Source organism: Sorex fumeus, unplaced genomic scaffold, assembly GCF_029834395.1.
Source record: "Sorex fumeus unplaced genomic scaffold, SorFum_2.1 ptg000093l, whole genome shotgun sequence".
NCBI classification, from domain to species: domain Eukaryota; kingdom Metazoa; phylum Chordata; class Mammalia; order Eulipotyphla; family Soricidae; genus Sorex; species Sorex fumeus.
The window spans coordinates 2,877,314-2,892,263 of NW_026606150.1; the positions used below are offsets into that span (position 1 = coordinate 2,877,314).

The window sequence follows — 14,950 nt, forward strand, 5'->3', positions numbered from 1 at the left end:
CAGGTGGTGGGTGTGACCCCCGCCTACTGGAATTTGGAGGATCTGGGTGGAAGATGCTCGACTCCAATTCGAGTAGGCTTGGAAGTCTCGGCCCCGGAACCCGCGTGGCTTTTTCCCTCTGCCAGTACCTTCATGTGTGCGGAGAGTGGTCTTAGCATGGTGGTGGCTGGTCCTGGAGGTCTTCGGCTGCCGGAGCCCTGGTCGGGGCGGGGAGGAAAGCTCAACCCGCTCCCCTCCAAGGGGCTCCGGGAAGGAACACCCAGGCACGGGGGCAGAAGACTGCACTGTTCTCGTCCGGGATCTGGATTTTATAGTCTCTGAGTCTTGGTCATCACTCACTTGACTTGACTTCCCGTTAATTGGCAATTTGCTCGAGCAGGCGCCTGTAACATCTCCATTTGTCCCTGTCGCATGCAAGTGTAGCCCAATGGCATCTATTCGCTCCAGGAACATGAAGAGCCTCAAACCAATAGTTCATCAAACTATACTAATCTCCAGGGAGTGCCAGGTCCAGTGGCGCCAGCTCACCCTTACCCTGGCCGGAACCTGGAGTTTTCTCAGAAGCCCTGCAGCCCAATGGTCAGGGAACTGTGCCAGGGAGAACTTTAACCTATTTAACCCTATTTCCATTTTTCTTACTCATAACTATAGCTTTTCAAGTAAAACATGCCTCTTTGACTCTTATTGTCTTTTCTGTCTGCCATCTACGCACCATTCCGAATGCTTCATCAAATTAGGATGAAGAAATTGAGTGACACAGAGGGAGAAATGGAAGCTGGCCCTTTTATTTTGTTTTGAGGCCACACTTGACAGTATTCAGGGATTCCTTCTGGCTCTGGGCTCAGGGATCACTCGTGGCGGTGCTGAAAGAACCACATGGGGTGCGGGGATTGAACCCAGATCATCTGTGTACAAGGCAAGCCTCCCTACCCGCTGTGCTACCATTCTAGCCCCACACCTCTTTGCTTATAAAATACTATCATTTATGTAGGGCTTTATTTCATTTTTGTTGAGGGTTAGAAAAGCATGGTGCTAGTTCTTTCGAAGGATCTATAGATCCATGATGCTTCTTAGTGGCAGAGGACTAGCCAGCTGCCAGCAGTAAGAGAAGCAGAGGCCAGATGGCCAGAGATGCTTGACCCTGTCTCTATGGGGCAACAGCGTTGTATCATCAGAACTGGACATTCCTCGTGTTGTCAGAGTTACGGATCAGAGTAGGATTAGGGCTCCAATAACTGCCATCAGAATGACTCCACATACTGTCTTCCCTTTGACCTGAAAGAGAACAGACGGTGTTGAGTCCCTAAGTCCCTCCTGCAAGGCCTGAACTTGCCTCCTCCCTGCCCAGCTCCTGCCTACGTGGTCAGCTCTCCTCTACCACACCCCTGACCATGCTGGGTATGTCCTGGGAGCAGGGAAGACAGGTGGAGAGAGCCCTGAGGAAATCTCCCTGGGTAGGACACTGTCCCTGACCTGGGCGAGGGGTGGGGTGGGGGTCTCACTTCCTCGGGCCGGTGTCCCAGGGGTGAAAGTGGACAGTCTGGGATCTGAAGGACCCTACATAGGGAGGGACTGTCACAGAAGCTGAGGGAGACTTTGGGAACCACAGGAGTCCACTTGGGGTCACTGTGCGCTGTGGCCTGCTCACAGGGGCGGCCTGGAAACCTGTACCTAGAGCTTCCCTCATCCTAGACTGCAGACTCAGGGGTGCAGCTGCTACTCGGTGCCTCCACCATGGCACCTGTCCTGACACATGGAATCTCCAATGTCCCTCAACTCATGGTCCACCCCAGCTGCCCTCCTACCCCCGCTCTTCCTGCCCACCCCCTTCAGGAGTCCTGAGGGTTGTGGTGGGGGGTGTCAGGAGCCCAGCGGGAGGGACAGCTGGCGTGATCTTGGTTCAGTCTTCTGTGTCCTTCATGCTGACAGACAACACTCTGTCAGACTCAGAGAAGGGTCAAGCGTCTGTGTGCCAGGGCTTACCCTGGAATGTTCTGGAGGTCTCCTTGGTAACTTGGAGCTCTCCTTGAGTGCATACTCTCTGGGACTCAAGAACACCATTTGGTACTAGGTAGGCCCAGATTGACCCTGACAACCCACAGAGCTTCAGGGATGGTCCTCACCATGGATCTGACAGTGAGACTCAGTTCAGCACTGAACTGGACTCAGCGGCCTTCTAGCCAACTTCCCTGGTGCACACAGGAAACTGAGGTCCCAGAAAACATATTCTGTCCAAAGTCATTTCATTCATGAGAAGTCAGAAACCCTGACCCTTTGCCACGGTGCGCTCCGCCCCAGACAGACACCGTTTTCCTGATCCGTGGCGTTCCTCTCTTCTGTAGCCTGTTCATTCTAATCCACCGGACCCCGGAGGGGCAGGACTACCCCGAACAGGACTTACCTGCTCACTTTCGGACTTCCCATATCTCAGCTTGGTGACAAAGTGCTCGCAGTTCTTCCTCTGCACGCTGTACTTTAGCTCCTGGCCCACCATGCCCTTGGCGGCCCGGATGATCTCTGTCACCGGCAACGGCTCGTACTTGCTGTCCAAGTGGTTGTTGACCTTATAGAGGCAGTCCCCCACCACATCCTCCAGGCGCTCCAGTTTCACCACTGCCCTTCCATCGCCAATGGAGGAGATGCTGCTGCCACTGGACCCAGGGGTGTCCCCTGCAGTAGAGAGGAGGACAGGGGCAGAGGAAGGTCAAAGAGCCGCTGTTATGGCGGCCGCACGGGAGCCTTGTGGAAAGCGGGTTTGAGCCGGGCTCGGGGAAGCGGCGGGGACCTCATGGGAAGGGGGGCTTTGTGGGCCGTCCCCCACGCCCCACCGAGGTCGCCGGCTGCCCCCCACGAGCGGCTCTCCGGCACGGCCACGGCCCCGGAGGCACAAGGACTTAGCACAGAGAACCAGCCGCTTGGAGCAGAAAAGCAAATGGACTTGTGTTGATGCGCGCCACCAAGCCTGCCCGGAGGGGGAAGGGCGTTGACCGGCCCGCCCGCTCCTCTCTGGAAAGAAAGATGGCGGCCGCACGGGAGCCTTGTGGAAAGCGGGTTTGAGCCGGGCTCGGGGAAGCGGCGGGGACCTCATGGGAAGGGGGGCTTTGTGGGCCGTCCCCCACGCCCCACCGAGGTCGCCGGCTGCCCCCCACGAGCGGCTCTCCGGCACGGCCACGGCCCCGGAGGCACAAGGACTTAGCACAGAGAACCAGCCGCTTGGAGCAGAAAAGCAAATGGACTTGTGTTGATGCGCGCCACCAAGCCTGCCCGGAGGGGGAAGGGCGTTGACCGGCCCGCCCGCTCCTCTCTGGAAAGAAAGATGGCGGCCGCACGGGAGCCTTGTGGAAAGCGGGTTTGAGCCGGGCTCGGGGAAGCGGCGGGGACCTCATGGGAAGGGGGGCTTTGTGGGCCGTCCCCCACGCCCCACCTTGGTCGCCGGCTGCCCCCCACGAGCGGCTCTCCGGCACGGCCACGGCCCCGGAGGCACAAGGACTTAGCACAGAGAACCAGCCGCTTGGAGCAGAAAAGCAAATGGACTTGTGTTGATGCGCGCCACCAAGCCTGCCCGGAGGGGGAAGGGCGTTGACCGGCCCGCCCGCTCCTCTCTGGAAAGAAAGATGGCGGCCGCACGGGAGCCTTGTGGAAAGCGGGTTTGAGCCGGGCTCGGGGAAGCGGCGGGGACCTCATGGGAAGGGGGGCTTTGTGGGCCGTCCCCCACGCCCCACCGAGGTCGCCGGCTGCCCCCCACGAGCGGCTCTCCGGCACGGCCACGGCCCCGGAGGCACAAGGACTTAGCACAGAGAACCAGCCGCTTGGAGCAGAAAAGCAAATGGACTTGTGTTGATGCGCGCCACCAAGCCTGCCCGGAGGGGGAAGGGCGTTGACCGGCCCGCCCGCTCCTCTCTGGAAAGAAAGATGGCGGCCGCACGGGAGCCTTGTGGAAAGCGGGTTTGAGCCGGGCTCGGGGAAGCGGCGGGGACCTCATGGGAAGGGGGGCTTTGTGGGCCGTCCCCCACGCCCCACCGAGGTCGCCGGCTGCCCCCCACGAGCGGCTCTCCGGCACGGCCACGGCCCCGGAGGCACAAGGACTTAGCACAGAGAACCAGCCGCTTGGAGCAGAAAAGCAAATGGACTTGTGTTGATGCGCGCCACCAAGCCTGCCCGGAGGGGGAAGGGCGTTGACCGGCCCGCCCGCTCCTCTCTGGAAAGAAAGATGGCGGCCGCACGGGAGCCTTGTGGAAAGCGGGTTTGAGCCGGGCTCGGGGAAGCGGCGGGGACCTCATGGGAAGGGGGGCTTTGTGGGCCGTCCCCCACGCCCCACCGAGGTCGCCGGCTGCCCCCCACGAGCGGCTCTCCGGCACGGCCACGGCCCCGGAGGCACAAGGACTTAGCACAGAGAACCAGCCGCTTGGAGCAGAAAAGCAAATGGACTTGTGTTGATGCGCGCCACCAAGCCTGCCCGGAGGGGGAAGGGCGTTGACCGGCCCGCCCGCTCCTCTCTGGAAAGAAAGATGGCGGCCGCACGGGAGCCTTGTGGAAAGCGGGTTTGAGCCGGGCTCGGGGAAGCGGCGGGGACCTCATGGGAAGGGGGGCTTTGTGGGCCGTCCCCCACGCCCCACCGAGGTCGCCGGCTGCCCCCCACGAGCGGCTCTCCGGCACGGCCACGGCCCCGGAGGCACAAGGACTTAGCACAGAGAACCAGCCGCTTGGAGCAGAAAAGCAAATGGACTTGTGTTGATGCGCGCCACCAAGCCTGCCCGGAGGGGGAAGGGCGTTGACCGGCCCGCCCGCTCCTCTCTGGAAAGAAAGATGGCGGCCGCACGGGAGCCTTGTGGAAAGCGGGTTTGAGCCGGGCTCGGGGAAGCGGCGGGGACCTCATGGGAAGGGGGGCTTTGTGGGCCGTCCCCCACGCCCCACCTTGGTCGCCGGCTGCCCCCCACGAGCGGCTCTCCGGCACGGCCACGGCCCCGGAGGCACAAGGACTTAGCACAGAGAACCAGCCGCTTGGAGCAGAAAAGCAAATGGACTTGTGTTGATGCGCGCCACCAAGCCTGCCCGGAGGGGGAAGGGCGTTGACCGGCCCGCCCGCTCCTCTCTGGAAAGAAAGATGGCGGCCGCACGGGAGCCTTGTGGAAAGCGGGTTTGAGCCGGGCTCGGGGAAGCGGCGGGGACCTCATGGGAAGGGGGGCTTTGTGGGCCGTCCCCCACGCCCCACCGAGGTCGCCGGCTGCCCCCCACGAGCGGCTCTCCGGCACGGCCACGGCCCCGGAGGCACAAGGACTTAGCACAGAGAACCAGCCGCTTGGAGCAGAAAAGCAAATGGACTTGTGTTGATGCGCGCCACCAAGCCTGCCCGGAGGGGGAAGGGCGTTGACCGGCCCGCCCGCTCCTCTCTGGAAAGAAAGATGGCGGCCGCACGGGAGCCTTGTGGAAAGCGGGTTTGAGCCGGGCTCGGGGAAGCGGCGGGGACCTCATGGGAAGGGGGGCTTTGTGGGCCGTCCCCCACGCCCCACCGAGGTCGCCGGCTGCCCCCCACGAGCGGCTCTCCGGCACGGCCACGGCCCCGGAGGCACAAGGACTTAGCACAGAGAACCAGCCGCTTGGAGCAGAAAAGCAAATGGACTTGTGTTGATGCGCGCCACCAAGCCTGCCCGGAGGGGGAAGGGCGTTGACCGGCCCGCCCGCTCCTCTCTGGAAAGAAAGATGGCGGCCGCACGGGAGCCTTGTGGAAAGCGGGTTTGAGCCGGGCTCGGGGAAGCGGCGGGGACCTCATGGGAAGGGGGGCTTTGTGGGCCGTCCCCCACGCCCCACCGAGGTCGCCGGCTGCCCCCCACGAGCGGCTCTCCGGCACGGCCACGGCCCCGGAGGCACAAGGACTTAGCACAGAGAACCAGCCGCTTGGAGCAGAAAAGCAAATGGACTTGTGTTGATGCGCGCCACCAAGCCTGCCCGGAGGGGGAAGGGCGTTGACCGGCCCGCCCGCTCCTCTCTGGAAAGAAAGATGGCGGCCGCACGGGAGCCTTGTGGAAAGCGGGTTTGAGCCGGGCTCGGGGAAGCGGCGGGGACCTCATGGGAAGGGGGGCTTTGTGGGCCGTCCCCCACGCCCCACCGAGGTCGCCGGCTGCCCCCCACGAGCGGCTCTCCGGCACGGCCACGGCCCCGGAGGCACAAGGACTTAGCACAGAGAACCAGCCGCTTGGAGCAGAAAAGCAAATGGACTTGTGTTGATGCGCGCCACCAAGCCTGCCCGGAGGGGGAAGGGCGTTGACCGGCCCGCCCGCTCCTCTCTGGAAAGAAAGATGGCGGCCGCACGGGAGCCTTGTGGAAAGCGGGTTTGAGCCGGGCTCGGGGAAGCGGCGGGGACCTCATGGGAAGGGGGGCTTTGTGGGCCGTCCCCCACGCCCCACCGAGGTCGCCGGCTGCCCCCCACGAGCGGCTCTCCGGCACGGCCACGGCCCCGGAGGCACAAGGACTTAGCACAGAGAACCAGCCGCTTGGAGCAGAAAAGCAAATGGACTTGTGTTGATGCGCGCCACCAAGCCTGCCCGGAGGGGGAAGGGCGTTGACCGGCCCGCCCGCTCCTCTCTGGAAAGAAAGATGGCGGCCGCACGGGAGCCTTGTGGAAAGCGGGTTTGAGCCGGGCTCGGGGAAGCGGCGGGGACCTCATGGGAAGGGGGGCTTTGTGGGCCGTCCCCCACGCCCCACCGAGGTCGCCGGCTGCCCCCCACGAGCGGCTCTCCGGCACGGCCACGGCCCCGGAGGCACAAGGACTTAGCACAGAGAACCAGCCGCTTGGAGCAGAAAAGCAAATGGACTTGTGTTGATGCGCGCCACCAAGCCTGCCCGGAGGGGGAAGGGCGTTGACCGGCCCGCCCGCTCCTCTCTGGAAAGAAAGATGGCGGCCGCACGGGAGCCTTGTGGAAAGCGGGTTTGAGCCGGGCTCGGGGAAGCGGCGGGGACCTCATGGGAAGGGGGGCTTTGTGGGCCGTCCCCCACGCCCCACCGAGGTCGCCGGCTGCCCCCCACGAGCGGCTCTCCGGCACGGCCACGGCCCCGGAGGCACAAGGACTTAGCACAGAGAACCAGCCGCTTGGAGCAGAAAAGCAAATGGACTTGTGTTGATGCGCGCCACCAAGCCTGCCCGGAGGGGGAAGGGCGTTGACCGGCCCGCCCGCTCCTCTCTGGAAAGAAAGATGGCGGCCGCACGGGAGCCTTGTGGAAAGCGGGTTTGAGCCGGGCTCGGGGAAGCGGCGGGGACCTCATGGGAAGGGGGGCTTTGTGGGCCGTCCCCCACGCCCCACCGAGGTCGCCGGCTGCCCCCCACGAGCGGCTCTCCGGCACGGCCACGGCCCCGGAGGCACAAGGACTTAGCACAGAGAACCAGCCGCTTGGAGCAGAAAAGCAAATGGACTTGTGTTGATGCGCGCCACCAAGCCTGCCCGGAGGGGGAAGGGCGTTGACCGGCCCGCCCGCTCCTCTCTGGAAAGAAAGATGGCGGCCGCACGGGAGCCTTGTGGAAAGCGGGTTTGAGCCGGGCTCGGGGAAGCGGCTGGGACCTCATGGGAAGGGGGGCTTTGTGGGCCGTCCCCCACGCCCCACCGAGGTCGCCGGCTGCCCCCCACGAGCGGCTCTCCGGCACGGCCACGGCCCCGGAGGCACAAGGACTTAGCACAGAGAACCAGCCGCTTGGAGCAGAAAAGCAAATGGACTTGTGTTGATGCGCGCCACCAAGCCTGCCCGGAGGGGGAAGGGCGTTGACCGGCCCGCCCGCTCCTCTCTGGAAAGAAAGATGGCGGCCGCACGGGAGCCTTGTGGAAAGCGGGTTTGAGCCGGGCTCGGGGAAGCGGCTGGGACCTCATGGGAAGGGGGGCTTTGTGGGCCGTCCCCCACGCCCCACCGAGGTCGCCGGCTGCCCCCCACGAGCGGCTCTCCGGCACGGCCACGACTCCAGGGCACAGAAATCAATCTCTTAACTAGCTAACTTTTAATAGAAATTCTTCCAGGGTCAATAAGTAAAATAGCAGAAATTCAAAACCGCGCGGCCGCTATCGCGGCCGCGCGACATCATTTTATTCTTAAACCAAGTTCTAGAAAGCAAATCATTTCACAACGCTGTTTCAGCATGTCTGATTGGGAGGGGGGGGTGGGTCGTAAACTCTAAACAATAATTGTGCATCTTCTATCGAAATAATCTATCTAGTCAAAGTAGATAGAGTATTAACTAGAACTCATCTGCCTCATAAGAATTGGGAGGGGTGGGAGGTGGGGGTCTATTGGGGTTCGGGGTTAAAAATGAGTATTGGTAAAGGGAAATGTGTTCGGTATCTACATGACTGAGACCTAAACCCGAAAGCTCTGTAACTTTTCCCACAGTGATTCAATAAATAAATAAATTATTTAAAAAAAAAAAAAAAAAAAAAAAAGAGCCGCTGTTGCTCAGTGGGTGTGTCTTTTACAAACGTGATGGGGAGGTTCAGGGTTTGATGTTTTCTTGACGAGTTCTTGATTTCTTCTTTCCTGGGGCACAACTTAGGTTGTGTACAACTTAGCCAACATAGATAGTGGTAGTAATATGTTTTGTTTTGTTTTTTTGCTTTTTGGGTCCACCTGACAATGCTCAAAGGTTACTTCTGGCTATGCACTCAGGAATTCCCTCCAGCAGTGCTCAGGGGACCATATGGCATGCTGGGGATTGAACCTGGGTCAGCCACATGCAAGGCAAACAGCCTACCACTCCAGCCCCAGTAATATGTAAAATACGTATTTGGGGTTTCGTTTGGTCCTTGTTTTATTTTATTCATTATTTTATTTTATTTTTGACACACCTGGCAACACTCAGGGGTTATTCCTGGCTCTGCATTCACAGATCACTCTTGATGGTTCCCTGGGGGATCATATGGAATGTCAGGGATCAAACCACACTCAGCTGTATGCAAGGCAAGTGCCCTATCTGATGTACTATCACTCTGGCCCCATATTTCTGAAACCAATCACACACTATCTTTAGATCATGCGCCCCATAATATTTAAGACAAGTATCCTGACATTTCAGCAAAGTCCTGCTGTTCATACATGAAGGTAAACTAGTTTATGCAAGAAAATTTACAATGTTCATGCATGAAAATCTCCCTTTAAGCTTCAGAGGTGAATATTGGCCTCTCCATTTTGTATCCAATGATGGAAAGCAGAGATGCTCAGAGACTTCTCTGTGCTGTGACAATCCCAGAGCCAGGACTCATGGGACTTCTCTGAGGTATGAAGGACAGAAACTTTCTCTGCAGGAGCAGAACTCACCACCCCCCACACACTTGTCTGCCCCCTCTAACCTCTTACTTCTGGGTACCGGAATGAACTGAGAAGCTGATGGAGTCCCAATGCAATTTTAGAGTGATTTTGAGGAGTCTAAATTCCATAAAAAGGAAGATAAATGGGGAAGCACATCAATAAGTCCAGATTTATGTTTGTGGTCTCAGAATGGAGTTTGCACTGCCTTCCACCTCCTTTACGATAAATTGTCCACATCCTCCATGTATTTATGGAGCAACCATTTTGAAAAGCCTGGTGAAAATTCTTCTTTTTTTTTTTTTTTTTGGTCACACCTGGCGATGCTCAAGAGTTATTCCTGGCTCTGCACTCAGGAATTACTCCTGGCAGTGCTTGGGGGACCATATGGGATGTCAGGGATTGAACCTGGGTCGGCGGTGTGCAAGGCAAATGCTCTACCCACTGAACTATTTCTCTGGCCCTGGTGAACTTTCTTAAGAATCTAAACACAAGGGCTGAGAATGAGGCATAGTGAGAGCACTTGCCAGCATACCCTGGTATGCTGCCTTGAACATTAATGAAGAAAAGAAAGAAACTCATATAAGTTCCTGGAACTTAGTTTAGAACTGAAAGAAAGCACAGACAAAGGAGAGGCCTTTAGACTCAGGTGTGAGACAATCCCTATTTGGACAGTTGTAGAGTTGAACCTGGCAGCCCTAAGTTCTGGGATCCCTGCTAAGAGGAAAAATAGGCCAACACAGAGTTGCCTGTTTTTCTGTACCTGGAATCTCTACTGCATCTATTGGAGTTATTCACAGAAAAGTGTATATCCACTCCAACGTGTATGCAGCACTATATACAGTAGCTCAAACCAGAAACCAACAATTTGTACATGATTAAGTAAGGGATATGTGGTTCATTTATATCGTAGAGAACTCTTTTGGTTTAGAAAGGATGAATCTTTGCCACACCCAACAACGGGGTAGGAGACTCTGGGAATTACATGAAACCAAATAAGCCATGCAGAGAAAAAGCAAGTACACGAGGACATTTCTGTACCCACTATGTGTGCACCAAGCAACGGTAAATGGACCAAGTAAATAATTGAAAGGAAGATGAACCAGCTCACAGGGATATAGAGTTAAGGTTCTCTGAGCCGTGTACAACCGTCTGCACCTAAAAGAGAAGCCGAAGGGGCTCCTGTCCTTATCACCTCCTCTTCCTGCCCTCTCATGGGCACTGAACGGTGGGCTGGGTCCCCACTGGGTGCCAGACATTGATTCTGTGCAGGGACAGTGGGTGCCTGGGTAGGAGTCCCTGGCCATTGCTCTGTGGCCCCTGCTCCCTGGAAGGTGGCACCTGTGCCATTTGTATGTTTCCTGCACAGATGACTGTCCTAGTTTTGTTGTCAACTGCCTTTGTCACCAGCTGCTCTGGTCACTCAGACTCGCTGATCACATGGACCCCTGGGCCTTGGGCAGAGTATTTTCATGCTGCTCCAGGAGGCTGCTTCTGGGAGGAGTTGCAGTCAATGCTTTCACAAGCCCTGGTTCTGGGGGAGCCTCTGAGGGGGAAAGGACCCCCCCCCCAGCACACGGTCCCTGCTGAGGAACTTTCTCTAGCCCAGAGACTACAGGCCCCGGGCTGCTGTTGGTAGCTTCAGACTCTGCTCCCAGGAGCGTGGCCCAGAGCTAGAGAGCTGGGGGGGACATAGCCCAGCTGTGGGGGCCCTTGGGTCAGGTGGTAGGGATGGAGCCCAGCTATGGGAGGCCCTGGGGTCAGCTGGTGGGGACGGAGCCCAGCTGTGGGAGACCTTAGAGTCATCTGCTGGGGATGGAGCCCAGTTGTGTGGGGACCCCAGGGTCAGCCCTTTGTATCCACTTTGATGGCTCAGGGATGGGCTGTGGGGTCCGCTCAAACACTGTGAAGGGAGCTCACCCCTTTCTTTCAACTGTTCTTAGTGCATTTCCTCATATCATGAGAACAACTGTCAATAGTCCTTACGCATGGGGGCCACATGGACCACGTAGCCATCTCCCACGTAGATGGCCCAGTGCTGATAGCCAACGCGGAAAATTTCAATCAGGTCTCCAGGCTCAGGGTCACGAAACTGCAACAGAAAAGTGTGATACTTCAGGACAACGTCCAGACTCAAACAGATCCTGGCTCTGGTAGGGCCTTCACTGTGGGACTCGACTGGTGAGGCCTGGGAGGGGCCCGGGGCCCCGAGTGTTGGCATAGCAGGTGTGTGTGGAGCCCCGCCACCCGAGCAGGTGCCCAGGTATATCCAGCAACATCGGGCAGGGGGTCCTGGGCTCCTGTTCCCCCAGAGGCCTCTCAGGTCCCATCACGGCTCCTGCCCCTGGTTCTCCTTAGACTCTGACACTGGCCTTGGAGACGCTGCCCCCCGGCAGGAGGGCTGTCAGCACCCCTGGGTCCAGCCCTGGAGCGGATTTCTGTGGGGGTCATCAATGCTGAGCTCATTTCTCCTGAGCTCATTTTGGTGTCTAGCTGTAGCTCTTGGACTTGCCAGGAGTCACCTCTTTACTCTGCAACAGTCCCCCACCTGCCTCCTGTCCCTGCTGCTCCCACCCATCTAGCAACCCACCGCTATCAGCACAACTGCCCTCCCCTCCCTCTGGCTCAGAACACAGTGCTCACCCCAGGGCAACTCCCAGGCCTTAGGAGAGTCCGGGAACATCTGCCTAAGCTCTAGCCCAGGCTCGATGCATGACCCCCCTCCTCACCATACAGCTGTCCTGGCCATTGCTTGTGTGTCCCTAAGGCCAGACTGCTTCTGGACACGGGGTCACTGGCCGCTCTGTATGATGGAGCCTGACTGATGAAATGGCTCCAGGCCACAGAGTCGAGTCTTCCTTCAAAGCAACAGTTCCCAGAAGCAGAGATCACCTAGCTGTCTTCCACTCTACATGAGACCATCTTCCAGAAACACCCACTTCCTGTCTCAGTGGAGGATAGGAAATGGGGTTTCCAGTCAGGAGTGGAGATTCAGAGCTCCTTTTTTTTTTTTTTTTTTAATTTTATTGAGTCTTCTGCTTCTGCGCCTGACTGTCCTCACCGGGGCCCCTTGGAGGAGGGTGGGTTGAGTTTCCCTCCCCATCCTAAGCAGAGCCTCAGGAGCTGAAGACCTCCGGTTCCAGCCACAGCCATGCTTAAGACCACTCGCCACACGTTTGGACGAGCCTCACTCATGAAGGAACTGGCAGAGGAAACCAGGTGTGCCGGACCCAGGACGTAGATCTCCAAGACTGCTCAGATTGGGACTGGGCTCTTCAACCCAGATCCCTTATCTTCCAGTATGTAGGCGTTACACCCACCAAATGCCCCCAGCGCCGTGTAATCCCATCTATGGCCAAGACCCAGAGACTATAAAACCCTCCTCCCGGAAGTGCACGGTGGCATTCGCGGCTTCGCGACATCTTATTATCTAGTTCTTACTCTGGAGAACCTGGCAGGCTACCAAAAGTATCCTGCCCACACGGCAGAGTCTGGCAAACTCCCCGTGGCATATTCAATATGCCAAAAACCTGTAACAATGATGAGTCTCATTCTCCTGACCCTGAAAGAGCCTCGAATGTGGCACTTTTTAAAAATCTCAGGGCTAGGATGAAGGAGACATTACTGGGGCCTGCTCAAGGTAATCGATGAACAACAGGATGACAGTGATACAGTGAATCACCATGAGATAGTTCCAAGCTTGCATGTTTGGGTTACAATCACACAATGATCAAACACCCATCCCTCCACCAGTGCACACTCCCCACCACCAATATCCCCGGTATGCTCCCCCTTTCCCACCCTCCTCCTGCCTCCATGGTAGACAATATTCCCCATGCTCTCTCTCAACTTTTGGGCATTATGGTTTGCAATACAGACACTGAGAGGTCATCATCTTTGGTCCATTATCTACTTTCAGCACACATCTCGCATACAGACCAGTTACTCAAGCCATTATTTTTTAGTGATCCCTTCTCTATTCCAGCTGCCTTTTCCCCTTTGCTCATGAGGCAGGCTTCCAGCTATGGAGCAATCTTCCTGTCCCGTGTATCTACTATCCTTAGGTGTCAGCCTCATGTTATGTCGTTTTATACTCCACAAATGAGTGCAGTCCTTCTATGTCTGTCCCTCTCTTTTTGGCTCATTTCACTTAGCATGATGCTCTCCATGTCTATCCATTTATAAGCAAAGTTCATGACTTCATCTCAGAGCTCCTTCTAAGGCAGGCGCCATGTGCTGGGAGTGGGAGGTACTGAAAGGAGAGCAGAGAATGTCCAGGCTCTGGCCAACAGTTCTAGAATCCCTGCAGGGAGCAGGGTGAGAGTGGGGGAAGTATCTCACTTCTGAGGGTCTCTCTGTACACATGCACTCAGCCTCTTTCCCACCAAACTTATGGAAGCTGAGACAGCAACTCGGGCAGGAGCATCTTTCAGAACATCCCCTGTTTGCCCCTGGAAGGTCCTGGAACCACCACCCCCAACACTAGCCGACATAGAGAGGACCAGCCTGGGACCTGCAGGTTTTCCTTCAGCCGAGAGGGAAGAAGAAGCAGAGGTTGCTGAAGAGGGAACAGAGAAAAACCATCCTTCTTTCATCAAGAAATAGTTTCCCAAGGAGCCCCGGAACCAGACTCTGGGTCCCTGTGCCCCTGACCAGGACCCAGTTGAGGAGACAGGAGGGTCCACCCCGCCTCCCACTGCAAAGTCCAGAAGTAAAGTTCCACGGGACTCACCGGCGCCATTGCTGCTGATACCCGGGTGCGTGGCGTCCGCTGCCCCTGGACTGGTGGTTATAGTGGAGCTGAGAGTTTCACTTCCTTTCTTTCTCGGTTGCTCCAGCTGGAACTGTTGGCTGTTCCGAAGAACTTGGACGCTGAGTGTGTGACCGTCCGAGAAGCAGAGCAGGGGGAGTGGTTTCCTCTGCTCCTGCAGGAATCTTCTTCTGCCCTCCCACCAGTGGGCACTGCGCCTGCTCAGGAACAGGAGGCTTTTAGGGCACTGAGGTGTCTGCCCCAGAGTGACGCTCTGTCCAGTGACGACTGCTGGTTGAATTATCAGGAGCCGTGGGGGGCTTCTTCAAGGGGAGGGAGTGTCCCTGCACCCAGTCCCCCGAGGTGCTGGGCTCAGGGGTTGCAAGGGGCAGAAATTAACTGACGGGGTCTCAGCCGCATGCTGGTCACTGTCCAAGGCTGGAGTGACTCCAGGAGGGGATTTTCCTGTGTCCCTTGGGCATGATCAGATGGGGAGACAGTGGGAAGTGGGAGGAAGATGCTGGGGACCTGATGGTCAGTGTGAAGGGGGGCAGCAGGAGACAATGCAACGCTCCTGGTTCATGCCTGGTGCCTGAGCCCCCAAACATGCCCACATGCCAGACACAGAACCTACCTCCTCTCTCTCTCTCTCTGTCTCTGTCTCTCTCTCTCTCTTTCTCTCTCTCTCTCTCTCTCTCACACACACACACACTCATGGAGACATACTCACACACACTCTCTTACTCTTTCTCTCTCTTTCTCTACCTTCTCTTTTTTCCTCTTTCTCTCTTTCTTTCTCTACTCTCTCTTTCTCTTTCTCTACTCTTTCTCTCTTTCTTCCTCTCTCTTTTTCTCTTTTCCTCCCTTTTTCTTGCTCACTCTCTCTTTCTCCCGCTCTCTCCTCTCTCTTTCTCCCATTCT

At 57.5% G+C, this 14,950-nt stretch overlaps 1 protein-coding gene across 1 annotated transcript; it reads right to left on the reverse strand.

The window, feature by feature from the left end:
- Window positions 1–630: 630 nt before the first annotated feature.
- On the reverse strand, window positions 631–14,090 carry LOC130039926 (phospholipase A and acyltransferase 4-like). Its single transcript, XM_056131906.1, has 4 exons — window positions 14,012–14,090; window positions 11,266–11,371; window positions 2,402–2,670; window positions 631–1,275 (listed from the first exon to the last, which is right to left on the reverse strand). Exons 1-4 carry the CDS (start codon window positions 14,018–14,020, stop codon window positions 1,210–1,212), a joined length of 450 nt encoding a protein of 149 aa, XP_055987881.1. The 5' UTR covers window positions 14,021–14,090; the 3' UTR covers window positions 631–1,209.
- Window positions 14,091–14,950: the final 860 nt, after the last annotated feature.

What these genes read in the sequence shown, in the direction of transcription:
- LOC130039926 (XM_056131906.1), bottom strand. An exon ending in GGTCCATGTGGCCCCCATGC is followed by an intron (nt 2,671 to 11,265) that starts GTAAGGACTATT and finishes TCTCTACTGCAG; the next exon opens with GGGACACCCCTGGGTCCAGT. An exon ending in GGAAGTCCGAAAGTGAGCAG is followed by an intron (nt 1,276 to 2,401) that starts GTAAGTCCTGTT and finishes GTTCTCTTTCAG; the next exon opens with GTCAAAGGGAAGACAGTATG.